Source organism: Nycticebus coucang, chromosome 2, assembly GCF_027406575.1.
Source record: "Nycticebus coucang isolate mNycCou1 chromosome 2, mNycCou1.pri, whole genome shotgun sequence".
Taxonomy (NCBI): Eukaryota; Metazoa; Chordata; class Mammalia; order Primates; family Lorisidae; genus Nycticebus; species Nycticebus coucang.
Genome location: NC_069781.1, coordinates 9,078,843 through 9,094,973, shown reverse-complemented (window position 1 = coordinate 9,094,973; position 16,131 = coordinate 9,078,843). Strand labels below are relative to the sequence as shown.

General features: G+C 49.3%; 1 protein-coding gene across 1 annotated transcript; it reads right to left on the bottom strand.

Moving 5' to 3' along the window:
• Positions 1-12,223: 12,223 nt before the first annotated feature.
• On the bottom strand, positions 12,224-16,049 carry LOC128565025 (A-kinase anchor protein 8-like). The gene is given in 1 exon segment (XM_053561223.1): positions 12,224-16,049. A coding segment is annotated over 1 exon segment (2,061 nt). The 5' UTR covers positions 14,582-16,049; the 3' UTR covers positions 12,224-12,520.
• Between the last annotated feature and the right edge of the window lie 82 nt (positions 16,050-16,131).

Genomic DNA, 16,131 nt, shown 5'->3' with positions numbered 1-16,131 from the left:
CACTCTACCAAAGGCAACATAGTGAAACTCTGTCTCAAAAAAAAAAAAAAGCTCGGGCGGCGCCTGTGGCTCAAGGAGTAGGGCGCTGGTCTCATATGCCAGAGGTGGCGGGTTCAAACCCAGCCCTGGCCAAAAACAAACAAAAAATAATAAAAATAAAAAGCTCTTTGGGTGGTGGGCTAGTTGGTGGTAGTAATGTGCTCCTTAGTGTCTGCGTGACCTCTGTTGTGGAGCCTGCTGCTGAGCAATGGGAATTGGCAGGCGCTGCACCACCTTTGCAGAGCAGTGGGTGTGTAGGTGTACAGTACACAAGCAGTGAGAGAAGCAGGGCCAGAGCCCAGAGCTTATGGACAGGGGCTGCCTCGTTTTTCTGTTTTTATTTATTTATTTATTTATTTATTTTTTTTTTTGTAGAGACAGAGTCTCACCTTATGGCCCTGGGAAGAGTGCCGTGGCGTCACACAGCTCACAGCAACCTCCAACTCCTGGGCTTAGGCGATTCTCTTGCCTCAGCCTCTTGAGTAGCTGGGACTACAGGCGCCCGCCACAACGCCCGGCTATTTTTTGGTTGCAGTTTGGCCGGGGCTGGGTTTGAACCCATCACCCTCGGTATATGGGGCCGGCACCCTACCGACTGAGCCACAGGCGCCGCCCATATTTATTTTTATTTATTTATTTAATTTGAGACAGAGCCTCAAGCTGTCACCCTGGGTAGAGTGCCGTGGCATCACAGACCTTGGCCCAGCTGGGTCAACGACCATTGCAGAGCAGTTTCTTATATCTTCCTGAGGCCACTGCTTGGAACTGACCTAGCTGAGGTCGGGGAACTCATTGGGGTCGCCCTGGCCTCTGCTTGGTTTCTTCTCAAGCTTCTGATCCTCACAGCGCCATGATGGAGTTTTAAGACATATATCAGTGTGTTGTCCTTGAATAAAGAAGGAGAGTTCTGGCTCGGCACCTGTGGCTCAAGCGGCTAAGGCGCCAGCTACATACACCTGAGTTGGCGGGTTCGAATCCAGCCCAGGCCTGCCAAACAACAATGACGGCTGCAACCAAAAAAAATAGCCAGGGCAGTGCCTGTGGCTCAAGGAGTAGGGCACCAGTCCCATATGCAGTAGGTGGTGGGTTCAAACTGAGCCCCAGCCAAAAACCACAAAAAAAAAAAAAAAAAAAAATAGCTGGGCGTTGTGGCAGGCACCTATAATCCCAGCTACTTGGGAGGCAGAGGCAGGAGACTCGCTTAAGCCCAGAAGTTGGAGGTTGCTGTGAGCTGTGATGCCACAGCACTCTACCCAGGGCGACAGCTTGAGGCTCTGTCTCAAAAAAATAAAAATAAAATAAATAAATAAATAAACAAGGAGAGTTCTAGGCAGTGCCTGTGGCTCAAAGGAGTAGGGCGCTGGCCCCATATACCGGAGGTGGCAGGTTCAAACCTAGTCCGGGCCAAAAACTGCAAAAAAAAAAAAAAAAAAAAAAGGAGAGTTCTGGAAGCTCAGCCAGGGGCAGTGCTCCTTCACAGATTCTGCACTAACCTGATGGCCACAGGCCTAAAGTTTGGAGCCCACTTCCATGGGGACGTGGCTGTGATAGTTAGATGATGGTTTCTACTACGGACCTTCAGGCTGTGACCAGTGGAGAGCCATGCTCTTTCTTCCCAGTTACTGTGGATTTTGCTGTCAAAAATGTCCTCTAGCTGGGGCGGCGCCTGTGGCTCAGTGAGTAGGGTGCCGGCCCCATATGCCGAGGGTGGCCCGTCCAAACTGCAACAAAAAAATAGCCGGGCGTTGTGGCGGGCACCTGTAGTCCCAGCTGCTCGGGAGGCTGAGGCAGGAGGATCGCTTAAGCCCAGAAGAAAGAGATTGCTGTGAGCCGTGTGACATCATGGCACTATACCTGAGGGTGGTACAGTGAGACTCTGTCTCTACAAAAAAAAAAGAACCACTCTTAAAAAAAAAAAGAAATAAACAAACAAACAAAAAAAGTCCTCTAACTGGTGTTGAGCAGATTCTAGGAACTTCTTTCCTGTATTAACCTGAGCAGCTATAGTCATATTGAAAAAATCTCACCTAGAAATTTGGGGGCACTTACGTGACAAGTAGATAGATACCTTTCACTTTATCTTGTACAACTGTCCGATTTTATCTGAAGAATTCCAATAAAATAATTTAAAGCAAAAAAACAAGCAAAACAAGGAAGAGTTCATGTTTTTGTTCTGTTTGTTCAAGGGAGGGTAAATAAATGTGCATAACATAAAATTTACCATTTTAGCCTTTTTTTCTTTGAGACAGAGTCTCATTTTGTCACCCTCAGTAGAGGGCCATGGTGTCATAGCTCACAACAACCTCAAAATCTTGGGCTCAAGCAATCCCCTTGCTTGAGCCTCCTAAGTAGGTCAGACTACAGGTGCCCGCCACAATGCCTGGCTATTATTTAGAGATGGGTCTTGCTCTTGCTCGCACTGGTCCTGAACTCCTTGACCTCAAATGATCCACTGCTTGGGCCACCCAGAGTGCTAGGATTACAGGAGTGAGCCACCGCACCCAGCCCCATTTTAGCCATTTTTATGAGTACAGTTCAGTGGCATTAAATACCAGTACAGCGATGTGCAACCTTATCACCATCCATCCCCAGAGCTGTTTCATCTTCCCCAACTGAAACTCTGTCCTTAATAAAAACTAATGTCCCCCCTTCCCAGCCTCAACAAACCTTGTTCTACTCTATGGCTATGAATTTGAGTACACCAGGGACCTCATTGAGTGGACTTGTCTAGTATTTGCTCTTTTGTGACTGGCTTATTTCACTCAATATAATGTCCTCGGGTCCATTCATGTTGTAGCGTATGCTAGCATTTTCCTTACAAGGCTAAATCATAGGGCCAACAATAGTGGCTCACACCTGTAATTCTAGCACTCTGGGAGGCCGAGATGGGTGGAATGCCTGAGCTCACGAGTTCTAGACCAGCCTGAGCAAGAGCAAGATCCCATCTCTAAAACTAGCTGGGCATTGTGGCAGGCGCCTATAGTCCCAGCTACTCGAGAAGCTGAGGCGAGAGAATCACTTGAGTCCAAGAGTTTGAGGTTGTTGTGAGCTATGAGGCCATGGCACTCTATCGAGGGCGACCAAGTAAGACTCTTGTCAAAAAGAGCAAGGCTGAATCATATTCCACTGCATGGACATTCTACCCTTGGTTTACCAAAGACTCTTGGGCCTATTGTGAATAATACTGCTTTTTTTTTTTTTTTTTTGAGACAGAGCCTCAAACTGCTGCCCTATGTAGAGTGCTGTGGCATCACAGCTCACAGCAACCTCCAACTCCTGGGCTCAAGCTATTCTCCTGCCTCAGCCTCCCAAGTAACTGAGACTATAGGCTCCCACCACAACGCGTGGCTATTTTTTGGTTGCAGCAGCGTCATTCTTGCTCAGGCTGGGATAATGCTGCTTTGAAGATGGATGTACAAAAATGTTCTAGCCTGTGCTTTCAATTCTTTTCGCATATACCAAGCAGTGGTAATTCTATGTCTACATTTTTTTTTTTTTGCAGTTTTTGGCCAGGGCTGTGTTTGAACCCACCACCTCCGGTATATGGGGCCAGTACCCTACTCCTTGAGCCACAGGTGCTGCCCTACATTTTTTTTTTTTGTAGAGACAGAGTCTCACTGTACCGCCCTCAGGGAGAGTGCCGTGGCATCACACGGCTCACAGCAACCTCTAACTCTTGGGCTTACGCGATGCTCTTGCCTCAGCCTCCCGAGAAGCTGGGACTACAGGCGCACACCACAACGCCCGGCTATTTTTCTGTTGCAGTTTGGCCAGGGCTGGGTCCGAAACCACCACTTTCGGCATATGGGGCCGGTGCCCTACTCACTGAGCCACAGGCGCCGCCCCTATTTTTTTTTTTTGAGACAGTCTTACTTTGTCACTCTCGATAGAGTGCCTTGGTGTCACAGTTCACAGCAACCTCAAACTCCTGGGCTTACATGATTCTCTTGACTCAGCCTCTCAACTAGCTGGGACTATAGGCACCCACCACAACATCCGGCTGTTTTTAGAGACAAGATCTTGCTCTGGCTCGGGCTAGTCTAAAACCTGTGAGCTCAGGCAATCCATCTGCCTCTGCCTCTCAAGTGCTGAATTACAGGGCTAAGCCACAGCACCTGGCCCTTTATTTTTGCATTTTGAAGACACCCCTGATATGTTTTCTGGATGTTTTTAAAGCAGGGGCTATAATAGCATGTGTGTCTGCTCATAAAAATGATCAAGGAAGAAGAGAGAGATTGATGAGGCAAAAGAGAGGTGAGACTGGCTGGGGTGATGACTGTGAGTAGAGGAGGTAAGGTGGGATTTGTGCACAGTAGGGGGTTGCCCTTGGGTACCATCCCCCTTAGGAACAGGAGGAAAGATCTAAGGGACCCAGATGTGGGGAGGTGGGAATGTGGTAGACAGAGCTTGCCCAAGTCCCCTTCCAATTGCTTCTATTTCTTTGTGAAGTAAGAGTCAATATTACATATCAAAGAAAAAGTTGCTCTCCAGCTTTGTTTATGATCAGTAACTGCTGTGGGCCAGGTGCACGTGGCTCAGGAATATAATCCTAGCACCCTGGGAAGCCGAGGCCGATGGACTGCTTGAGCTTAGGAGTTCAAGACCAACCTGAGCAAGAATGACACCCTGTCTCTACTAAAAAATAGAAAACTTAACTGGGTGTTGTGGCGGGTGCCTGTAGTCCCAGCTACTGGGGAGGCTGAAGCAAGAGGATTGCCTGAGCCCAAGAGTTTGAGGCTGCTGTGAGCTATGATGCCACGGCAATCTACACAGGGTGACAGAGTGAGATCATGTCTCAAAAAAAAAAAAAAAAACCAACCCGCTGCGAAGTCCTGTGACTAGTAAGTGAGTAAGCAAAGTGGTGCGTCCAGGCCATGGAATGCTCCACAGCAATAAGTAAAAACCAAGTCCTCACACAGCCAGTGTGGGTGGAGGTTGGAGGCATGACGCTGAAAGAAGCCAGTCCCAAACTCCAGGATTCCACCTACAGGAGATTCTGGGAGAGATGGAATTATAGGAACAGAAAGTAGACCAGGAGCTGCCAGGGGCTGGGGGGGCATCCTGACTTTGCTAAGTGCATGAACTTGTCTACACCTGCACCCTAAAAACGGTGAAGCCTTGGACGTAAACTAACAGCAGTTTAATCAGAGACAGAGTCTCACTGAGTTGCTCTGAGGTTGCGTGCTGTGGTGTCATAGCTCACAGCAACCGCAGACTCTTGGGCTCAAGCCATTCTCTTGCCTCAGCCTCCCAAGTAGCTGGGACTACAGGCGCCCACTACAACACTCGGCTATTTTTTTTTTTAATTTGGTTGCAGCGTCATTGTTTGGCGGACCCGGGTTGGATTCGAACCCGCCAGCTCAGGTGTATGTGGCTGGCGCCTTAGCCGCTTGAGCCACAGGCACCAAGCCAAAAAAACAGTCTATCTTTTAAAGTAAATTCAAAAGCATAACTTAAATTTTAAAGTTCAATTTACAAATCTCATGTTTACATATTTGGTACACTTTAATAATTATTATTCAATTCTAGCTTTCTCAGTATTAAAAATATTGGCTAGGGAAAACGTTTTGTCATCCAAGTGATTTGGGGCGGTTTTCCCAGCAAACTGAGGCTGACCATCAACCAAATATTTTGTCGGTGACTCAGGCTTCCCCCATCCCAAGATCATGATAAACCACACTGAGTCCTTTTTGCTAATCTCTGTGCCAATCAGGACTCCAAAAGGGGTGGTGTGACAGCCCATGTACTCTGGGTTTAAGTTACCTAATTTTTCCAACTAACTGAGATTTGCAGGCACCCCCCACCCAAGCTTTCCTTACCATTGGGTTGGATTCTGTTTATCTAAGTACTGCTTGATTTTATTCTGAATTTTCTGTATTCAGAAACATAGTTCCATATGTTTCCTATCCAACAGGGCTAGATTAGCTGGGATTGCATTATTACACAGATCTTCTGGCTCCAGGGTCTCCCTAGAGAAATCTCACTGAGGACACACCTAGAGCAGAGCTGGGTTGGGCCAGGGTTGGGCCAGGATCAAGATAGGAAGGCCAGGGTTAAAGAGAGATTAGCGCATGGACTCTGGACTACTTCATTCAATTCTTTGCTTTTTTGCTTTTTTTGAGACAGAGTCTTACTTTGTTGCCCTCTGTAGAGTGCTGTGGCATCATGGCTCAATACCCTCAAACTCCTGGGCTCAAGTGATCCTCTTGCCTTAGTTTTTCTATTTTTAGTAAAGACAGGTCTGACTCTTGCTCAAGTTGGTCTTGAATTCCTGAGCTTAAGCAATCCACCCACCTCAGCCTCCCAGAGTGCCAGACTTATAGGTATGAGCCACTGTAACCAGCCCTCAATTCAAATCTTGGGCCTTCTGTTGACAGGCTGAGATCAGGCTAGTCTTACCTCCTTGGTGCCTCGGTTTTCCAATCTGTAAACTAGGGATTAAATTCCCTGGGAATTTCAGTGTGGGGAAGGGTGCTGAAAGACAGGGTGGTAGATGGAAGCCAGGATCAGCTAAACAAGAAGAGGGGTGGCCAAGTTGGGTAAGAGATGGGGATTAAATAAACACAGGTAGAGAGGGTGGTTGTCATTGCTCAGCCTAGCCCTGGGTCCTGGGGACTCTGGAGACTGTCTGTACTCACCTCTGGGCACAGGTGCAGGAGGCATGCAGGTGACAGTGATATCTTCCATCCCAGGTGACAGTGGGAGTAATTCACCCCCACTGTTTTATATTCAGTGAGTATAAAACTCAGCACAGAACCACACAGCCTAGGAAGCCCTCAGTATAGGGCAGTTCTCATTAATATCACTGTTGTCATCTCTTGGGTCACCTGGCTTGCTTACTGCCAAACCTGCCCTGGCACTGGGCTGGGCCTGAGCCCTGGTTACAAGTGACAAAGAGCATCAGCCGAGGTTTCCAGGAAAGCTGTGAGCACCCAACTTCTAACCTTTAGTGAAGTCACTCGTATAGGTGCTGGGGAAGAGGCCAAAGGGTTGGGCCCTCAGGAGAAATCAACGCTGGTTACACTCACTTGTCCTTAAGCCTGGGACATAAAATCAAATGCACAGATCAGAAAACAGGTCGAGGGTGGCCCCTGTGGTTCAATGAGTAGGGCACCGGCCCCATATACCGAGGGTGGCGGGTTCAAACCCAGCCCTGGCTGAACTGCAACCAAAAAATAGCCAGGCGTTGTGGCAGGCGCCTGTAATCCCAGCTGCTCGGGAGGCTGAGGCAGGAGAATCGCGGAAGCCCAAGAGCTAGAGGTTGCTGTGAGTCCTGTGACACCATGGCACTCTACTGAAGGCGGTAAAGTGAGACTCTGTCTCTACAAAAAAAAAAAAGAAAACAGGTCGAGACTCGGCACCTGTGGCTCAAGCGGCTAAGGGACCAGCCACATACATCTGAGCTGGTGGGTTTGAATCCAGCCCGGGCCTGCCAAATAACAATGATGGCTGCAACCAAAAAATAGCCGGGCGTTGTGGCAGATGCCCATAGTCCTAGCTACTTGGGAGACTGAGGCAAGAGAATCGCTTAAGCCCAGGAGTTGGAGGTTGCTGTGAGCTGTGATGCTACAGCACTCTACCCAGGGCAACAGCTTGAGGCTCTGTCTCAAAAAGAAAACAGGTCGGTGAGATGAGTGGGTTCAGAGTCTTCTCTGGCCGAGGGCTGAGTGGGGGGCCTAGGATACATTTTTGTTTGTTCGTTTGTTTGTTTTTTGAGACAGTCTCACTCTGTCACCCTGGGTAGAGTGCCATGGCATCATCATAGCTCACAGCAACCTCAAAGTCTTGGGCTCAAGTGATCCTCTGCCTCAGTTTTTCTATTTTTTTTAGTAGAGATGGAGTCTCACTTTTGCTCAGGCTGATCTCCAACTTGTGAGCTCAAGCTATCCACTCACCTTGGCCTCCCAGAGTGCTAGGATTACAGGCGTGAGCCACTGTGCCTGGCCTTCTTTTTTTTGTAGAGACAGAGTCTCACTTTTTCGCCATCGGTAGTGCTGTGGCTTCACACAGCTCAGAGCAACCTCCAATTCCTGGGCTCAGGCAATTCTCTTGCCTCAGCCTCCCGAGCAACTGGGACTATAGGCACCCGCCACAACGCCCAGCTATTTTTTTTTTTTTTTTTTTTCAGTTTGGCCTGGGCTGTGTTTGAACCTGCCACCCTTGGTATATGGGGCTGGCGCCCAACCCATTGAGCCATAGGCACCACCCTTCTTTTTTTTTTTTTTTTTTTTTTGAGACAGTCTCACTTGGCTGCCTTTGGTAGAGGGCCATCAGACCTCACAACAAACTCAAACTCTTGGGCTTGAGCAATCCTCTTTCCTCAGCTTCCCTAGCAGCTGGGACTACAGGCACCCACAACTATGCCCAGCTATTCTTTCTATTTTTAGTGAGAGGGGGGTTTGCTCTTGCTCATACTGGTCTTGAACTCCTGGAATCAAGCAATTCTCCTGCCTCCGCCTCCCACGTAGCTAGGACTACAGGCACCCACCACAACACCTGGCTATTTTTTGGTCCCAACTATCATTGTTTGGCGGGCCCAGGCTGGATTCGAACCAGCTAGCTCAGGTGTATGTGGCTGGTGCCTTAGCTGCTTGGGCCAAAGGCGCTGAGCCCCCACCCCTTCCGCTGTCTTGATCACTGATGTATTTCTGGTTCTTACAACAACAAATAGTAGTTGTTAAAATAAATATTTGTTGAGCCAATGTTGAATATGCTGGATGCAACCAAAGCCTTTGGGTCTCAAATTCCTAAGCTTGGGAAAGCCACCTCATCCCTGCAGCAATGATTTCCTCCATGGGAAGGAAAAGCCCAGGGAGGGAAGGGCTCAGGGCCTAAGTAGAGCCCTTGTTCAGAGAGAGCCTGTCTCTCTGGCCTCCTCCACAGAGTGGAGGAAAGAACCATGCCGGCAGACAGACATGGAGAAATGGCCTTGTTAACTGAAGCAAGTTGTAACACATTGTGTATTTCTTTTTTTTTAGAGACAGAGTCTCACTTTGTCCTAGAGTGTGATGGTGTCACAGCTCACAACAACCTCCAGCTCTTGGGCTTAGGCGATTCTCTTGCCTCAGCCTCCCAAGTAGCTGGGACTACAGGCACCCACCACAATGTCCAGCTATTTTTTGTTGCAGTTTAGCTGGGGCCGAGTTGAACTCTCCACCGTCGGTGTATGCGGCCAGCGCCCTACTCACTGAGCCACAGGCACCACCCACACATTGTGTATTTTGATTCCAATTTGCTAAAAAAGTCATCATTTGGGGCTGGGTGTTGTGACTCTCACCTGTAATCCTAGCACCCTGGGAGCCCAAGACAGGTGGATTGTTTGAGGTCAGGTATTCGAGACCAGCCTGAGCAAAGGAGACCCGGTCTCTACAAATAGAAAAACTAGCCAGGCATTGTGGCAGGCACCTGTAGTCTCAGCTACTTGGGAGGCTGAGGCAAGAGAATCGCTTAAGCCCAGAAGTTTGAGGTTGTTGTGAGCTATGATGCCACAGCACTCTACCAAGGGTGAAAAAGTGAAACCCTGTCTCAAAAAAAAAAAAAAAAATCTACAAACATATAAAGAAATTCCTAGAAGGTCACACACACATTAACAGAAGATGGATATTTCTGTAGAAAGCATGATTGTATTTCCAGTATTAAAATTAGCAACAACCACACAAACAGCCTGCAGGTCTTAGATCAAGGTGCTGGCAAATCTGGTGACTGGGAAGGCTACTTCCTGGTTCACAGAGGATGCCTTTTCACAGTGTCCTCACTTGATGGAAGGGGCAATGAGGTCTCTTGGGTCTGTTTAATAAGGGCACCGATCCCATTTTTATAAGGGTTCCACCATCATGACTTAATTACTTCCGGAAGGCCACATCTCCCAGTACCATCACCTCAAGAGTTAAGATAGTAACATATGGGGCGGTGCCTGTGGCTCAAGGAGTAGGGCTCCGGTCCCATATGCCGGAGGTGGAGGGTTCAAACCCAGCCCTGGCCAAAAACCACAAAAACAAACAAACAAAAAAAAGATAGTAACATATGGCTTGGTGCCCGTAGCTCAGTGAGTAGGGCAGCCACATACACTGAGGCTGGCAGGTTTGAGCCTGGCCTGGGCCTGCTATACAACAATGACAACTGCAACCAAAAAAAAAAAAAAAAAAAAAAATAGCCAGGCACAGAGTGAGGCTGTGTCTCAAAAAAAAAAAAAAAAAAGATATTAACATATGAACTGGGGGTGGGGGAGGCACAAACATTCAGATCATAGCCCTGAATGTCCCTGGGCATGTCATTTGCCCTTGCCATGCCTCAGTTTCTTCATCTGTAAAGCAGAGATAACCACAGGGTCTAAATCTTAGGCCTGTCGAGGATTAAATGAGATCAGATATGTTACCTGCTATGAGCTCAGGGCCTGGTACCAGGCAAACTCTCTGTGAGTGCTGGCCCTGTGGCTCTGGATACTGTCACCTATATGGGAGAGGCACTGTATTTTGCAAGGTGTGGAAACCCAGAATCACCAATGGGAGTGGCTTGGCCTGATCACACTTACCGAAGCAAGAGCAGAGGAGGGAGTGAAACCCAGGTACTCCATCGCACAAGCCCCTTCCAGAGAGTGCCCAACATGTTCCTTTTTTTTTTTTTTTGTAGCGACAGAGTCTCACTTTATGGCCCTCAGTAGAGTGCCGTGGCCTCACACAGCTCACAGCAACCTCCAACTCCTGGGCTTAGGTGATTCTCTTGCCTCAGCCTCCCGAGTAGCTGGGACTACAGGCGACCACCACAACGCCCGGCTATTTTTTTGGTTGCAGTTTGGCCGGGGCCGGGCTTGAACCCACCACCCTCGGTATATGGGGCCCGCGCCCTACCGACTGAGCCACAGGCACAGCCCTCCCAACATGTCCCTTAATGAAAAAGACCTATCCTGTGTGTATGGAGGTTCTTTATTTACTTTTTTAGACAGAGTCTGTCGCCCTGGGTAGAGTACTGTGGCGTCATAGCTCACAGCAACCTAAAACTTCTGGGTTCAAGTGATCCTCTTTTTTTTTTTGTAGAGACAGAGTCTCACTTTACTGCCCTCGGTAGAGTGCCATGGCGTCACACAGCTCACAGCAACCTCCAGCTCTTGGGCTTATGCGATTCTCTTGCCTCAGCCTCCTGAGTAGCTGGGACTACAGGCACCCGCCACAACGCCCAGCTATTTTTTTGTTGCAGTTTGGCCAGGGCTGGGTTTGAACCCGCCACCCTCGGTATATGGGGCCGGCGCCCTACTCACTGAGCCACAGGCCCCGCCCTCAAGTGATCCTCTTACCTTAGCCTCCCAAGTAGCTGGGTCTATAGGTGCCTGCCACAACGCTCGGCTAGATTTTCTATTTTTGGTAGAGATGTCTCGCTCTTGTTCAGGCTGGTCTGGAACTCCTGAGCTCAGGTGATCCACCCACCTTGGCCTCCCAGAGTGCCAGAATTATAGGTGTGAGCCTCCACATCTGGCCAGCTTACCCCTTAACGGCTTTCTTAGAGATAACTTGTCTTCGCTTTATAATCAAGACCAACTGTTCAAACCGTGTACGTTGTTGAATGAGATCCAGATAACTTTGTGAGTTTTTTTTTGTTCATTTGGTTTGTTTTTTTTTTTTTTTTGTGGAGACAGTTTCACTTTATGGCCCTTGGTAGAGTGCCATGGCATCACACAGCTCACAGCAACCTCCAACTCCTGGGCTTATGCCATTCTCTTGCCTCAGCCTCCCGAGTAGCTGGGACTATAGGCGCCCGCCACAACACCCGGCTATTTTTTTTTGTTGCAGTTCGGCCGGGGCCGGGTTTGAACCCCCCACCCTCGGTATATGGGGCTGGTGCCTTGCTGACTGAGCTACAGGTGCTGCCCTGGTTTGGGTTTGGGTTTTTTTTTTGAGACAAAGTCTCATTTGGTTATCCTTGGTAGAGTGCTGTGGCATCTTAGCTCACTGCAACCTCAAACTCCTGGGCTTAAGCAGTTCTCTTGCCTCAGCCTCCAAGGTAGCTGGACTATAGACATCTGCCACGGCACTCAGCAAATTTTTAGAGATGGGGTCTCACTCTTGCTCAAGCTGGTCTTGAACTGAGCTCAGGTGATCCACCTGCTTCAGTCTCCCAAGTGCTGGGATTACAGGCTTGAGCCACTACACCCAACTTCCAGATAGCTTCTTACATAGTGTAATCAAATCAAATTTGTATTTTTTTTTTTTTGATCACCCAATCTTTTTTATTATTGCAACTGCATGGTAAATAGATACATAACAGCTGCTTGGGAGGAATGCACAACTTCTGCAGCTTTTAAACCCAGGCTGAGTTTAAAAGCTTGTATAAAACAAACCATGAGGTACACTGTTCAGAAGGAAATGGCTAGGTCTCTTCAATTAGTTTAGAGCATATTCCAATATTACACACCCTAGTACTGCTTACAAACCAAGGAAGAAAGAGCAATGCAGTATATAATACGTCCCTTGAAACAGGGAAATGAGGATCATTCTATGGGAATATCATCTTTGGACTCCACATCAGTTTCTTCCACTTTGGCTTCCATGGCAGGTGGGGCAGGAGCAGCTGCAGTCCCTGCATTTTCTGCCTCAGCTGCCAGTGTCTCAGCCTCACTTCCAGCTTCAACGGTCCCCTTCCCAGATGCTGGTCCACAGGGCACCTCTTCTAGAGGTTGTTCAGCCTGGACATTACTGCTGGCCTCCGCTGTGTTCATGGGGCCTTCCACTTTGACTGGCACTTCACTAATCCCTGGAGCGGGCACTCCTTCCCCATCTACAGCCTTCACTGCTGCTGTAATCACCTCAGCTAAGACTTCGGCAGCCACCTCCTCAGGTGTCTCTTCCTTATCTTCACCTCCTAAGTTGTCATCTCCTTCCATTTCTGGATCAACAGTTTCATTGGTGAAAGGGTCCTCACCCTTGAGGTATTTTTCCAGCATCTTCACTATGTGTCTATTGTTCGAAACACTCTTAGCCACACGAAGACTTGTTTTCTTGAACTGTTCAGCAGCCAACCTGCGGTTGTGATTGTGGTCAACAGAATGCAGATGCCGCTGGAGAAGCTGGTGTTGTGCTGGAATCAGCATGTCACAGGCCAGGCAGGGAGCCGCCTCAATCCTCTTGAAGAAATGCTCCTGGCCAATCCCTTTGAAAGGATCTGGTTTTGGTTTTGTGCTTTCCTTCTCCATTAGTTCTTGACGCCGCTTCTCAATTTTCTTGTTCCTATTGATGATATATTCCTGGAGGAACTCCACCGTCTTATCAGGTAGCTTGGTACTTATAAACCGCAGCGTCTCTTTGTGAAATTTGCTCTGCAGATGCTTCTGAATCTCTTCATCTTCAAAGCTACGAAACTTACTGTACACAGAACAGGCAAACTGAATCCTATCGGCGGCTCGGTCTCACATCCTGTCTCTCCTTCGCTGCTTTTCTCTTCTCTTCTTTACTTCTTCGTCTTCCTCATCCTTCTCTCCTCTCTGCCTCCCAGAGTCGCAGAATTCGTCCTCACCCCTGAATTCTTCATCACCTGACCGGAAGTCACCAGCTCCATCATCATTTTCAGAAAAATCTCCTTCACGGTCAGCCAGGGCCAGTTTGGCGTCCGGCTCCTCGTAAATCTGAAATTGCTTCCGTTTCCTGCCCATGCTGTCTGGTCCGAAGCGGTCAAACCCTCTCCTCCTAGGCCGATCTCGATCCCGATCCCGTAGCCGTGTCTGTGACTGGCCACATCCATAAGGCATCGGGCTGTCATAACTGCCTGCCCCCTGCATGCCCATTACATTGTAGTCGGAAGCCATGGATTGGGAGAAGAGGGATGGAGGTGGCCTACTTGGGGAAGGGCCGCCCAGGCCCCATCCGCCCACATAGTTCAGCTCATTCCAAGGAGTGGACACAGGCTCAGAGGCTGAGGGTGGCATGAAGGGGTCACTGTGCATGAAGGTGCTGGGGTTACTCCGGTCTTGGAAGCGGCCCTGGCCCTGGCCTCTCATGAAACCGTCAAGGGAGCCCCGTTCTCGGGCTGGGTCCCGGCAGTCATGGTACTGCCCACCAAAGCTGCCGTTGCGGTCGGACCCCAGGTCAAAGTCATAGTCATAGCTGTAGCCTGGGCGGTAAGGATTGTGCTCAGGCAGGCAAGGCCTGGAGTCATAGGACTCAAATGGCTGGAAGCGGAAGGAACTCTCCCGGTCCTGCATGCCCTCCCCACTGCTGCTGTTCCTGCCCCTGCCTCCTTCCTTGGACATCATGTCCAAGTGCTGGTTGATCTTGGCAATAAGGGAGTCAGAATTGTCCGTGCATGGCTCTGGGCCATAAGAGGCCATGTGCATAGCAGGGGCCCCTGCTGCCAAGCCACCATCGCTGGCCTTGGTGGCCTCCCACGAGGCTGGGCCATAGCTGTAGGTTGCTCCTGAGCTAACACTGGTGTTCTGGGCGCCATAATAATTGTAGTTTTCATAACCTTGCCAGCCAGCCACACTGGTTCCATATGCACCCTGGGTGTTGGCAGTTCCTGCACTCCACGCCCCATAGCCTCCGTAACCTTGCTCCATGTCTCCCCAAATTTGTATTCTTATTGGACAAAGGAGGGGGACTGTTTGGTGAAAGCCCTGGAGAGGCCTGAAGAGGTAAACCTAGATTCCCTGTCCCCAGGGTGTCACCGTGTTCCCACAGTGGGAGGTGCATGTGGGGCAGTAAGCAGCACTGGCCCCAGAATTCTCACCAGAGTTCTAAGCATCATAACTGGCCCAGCACCTGAAGCTTTTGGACACTGGCTGCTTCAACAGTGGCAGTAGAAGGGAGTGGGGGGCTGCCCAGACCTCTGGGGAATTTTTGGTCACAGAACAATGCTAATGCTCTGAGGAACACCTAGTCAGCTGAGGTGAATGTCTGAAACACTCCTTATGGGGTTAGTTGTCTCCCCAAAATTCATGTTGAAGCCCTAATAACACTCAGTGCTCAGATTTTGCATTTGGAAACCAGATTGTTGAGGATATAACTAGTTAAGACAAGGTTATACTAGAGCAGGGTGGACCCCTAATTTGCCTGGTGTCTTTGTAAATTGGGAGAGACAGATACACACAGAGAGGACGCCACGTGGAGAGGAAGGCACCTCAGGGTGTTGCTTCCACAAGTCAAGGAACAACAAAGCTCACTGACAACCACCAGAAGCTAAAGGAAAAGGCCTAGAACAGCTTCTCCCTTACAGCCCTCAGAAAGAACCAAGGTTGTTGCCTTTTTTTTGTTTGTTTTTGAGACAGTCTCACTCTCTTTTTTTTTTTTTTTTGTAGAGACAGAGTCTCATTTTATGGCCCTCGGTAGAGTGCCATGGCATCACACAGCTCACAGCAACCTCCAACTCCTGGGCTTAAGCGATTCTCCTGCCTCAGCCTCCCAAGTAGCTGGGACTACAGGCGCCCGCCACAACGCCCGGCTATTTTTTGGTTGCAGTTCAGCCGGGGCCAGGTTTGAACCTGCCACCCTTGGTATATGGGGCTGGCACCCTACTGACTGAGCCACAGGTGCCGCCCCAGTCTCACTCTCTAATCCTGGGTTAGTGAGCTATGGCATCATAGCTCACAGCAATCTGAAACTCGTGGGCTCAAGGGATCCTCCTGCCTCAGTCTCCCAAGTACACAGGTGGCTGCCACAAAACCTGGCTAGTTTTTCTATTTTTAGAGATGGGGGGGGGTCTCACTTTGCTCAGGCTGGTCTCAAACTCTTGAGCTCAGGCAATCCACCCACCTTAGCCTCCCAGAGTGCTGGGATTACAGACATGAGCCTGCTACTGGCATCTTGATTTCATGGACTTCCAGCCTCCACAACTGTGAGAGAATCAATTTCTTTTTTTTTTGTAGAGACAGTCTCACTTTATGGCCCTCGGTAGAGTGCCGTGGCCTCACACAGCTCACAGCAACCTCCAACTCCTGGGCTTAAGCGATTCTCTTGCCTCAGCCTCCCGAGTAGCTGGGACTACAGGCGCCCGCCACAACGCCTGGCTATTTTTGGTTGCAGTTTGGCCAGGGCCGGGTTTGAACCTGCCACCCTCGGTATATGGGGCCGGCGCCTTACCGACTGAGCCACAGGCGCAGCCCCCAAGAAT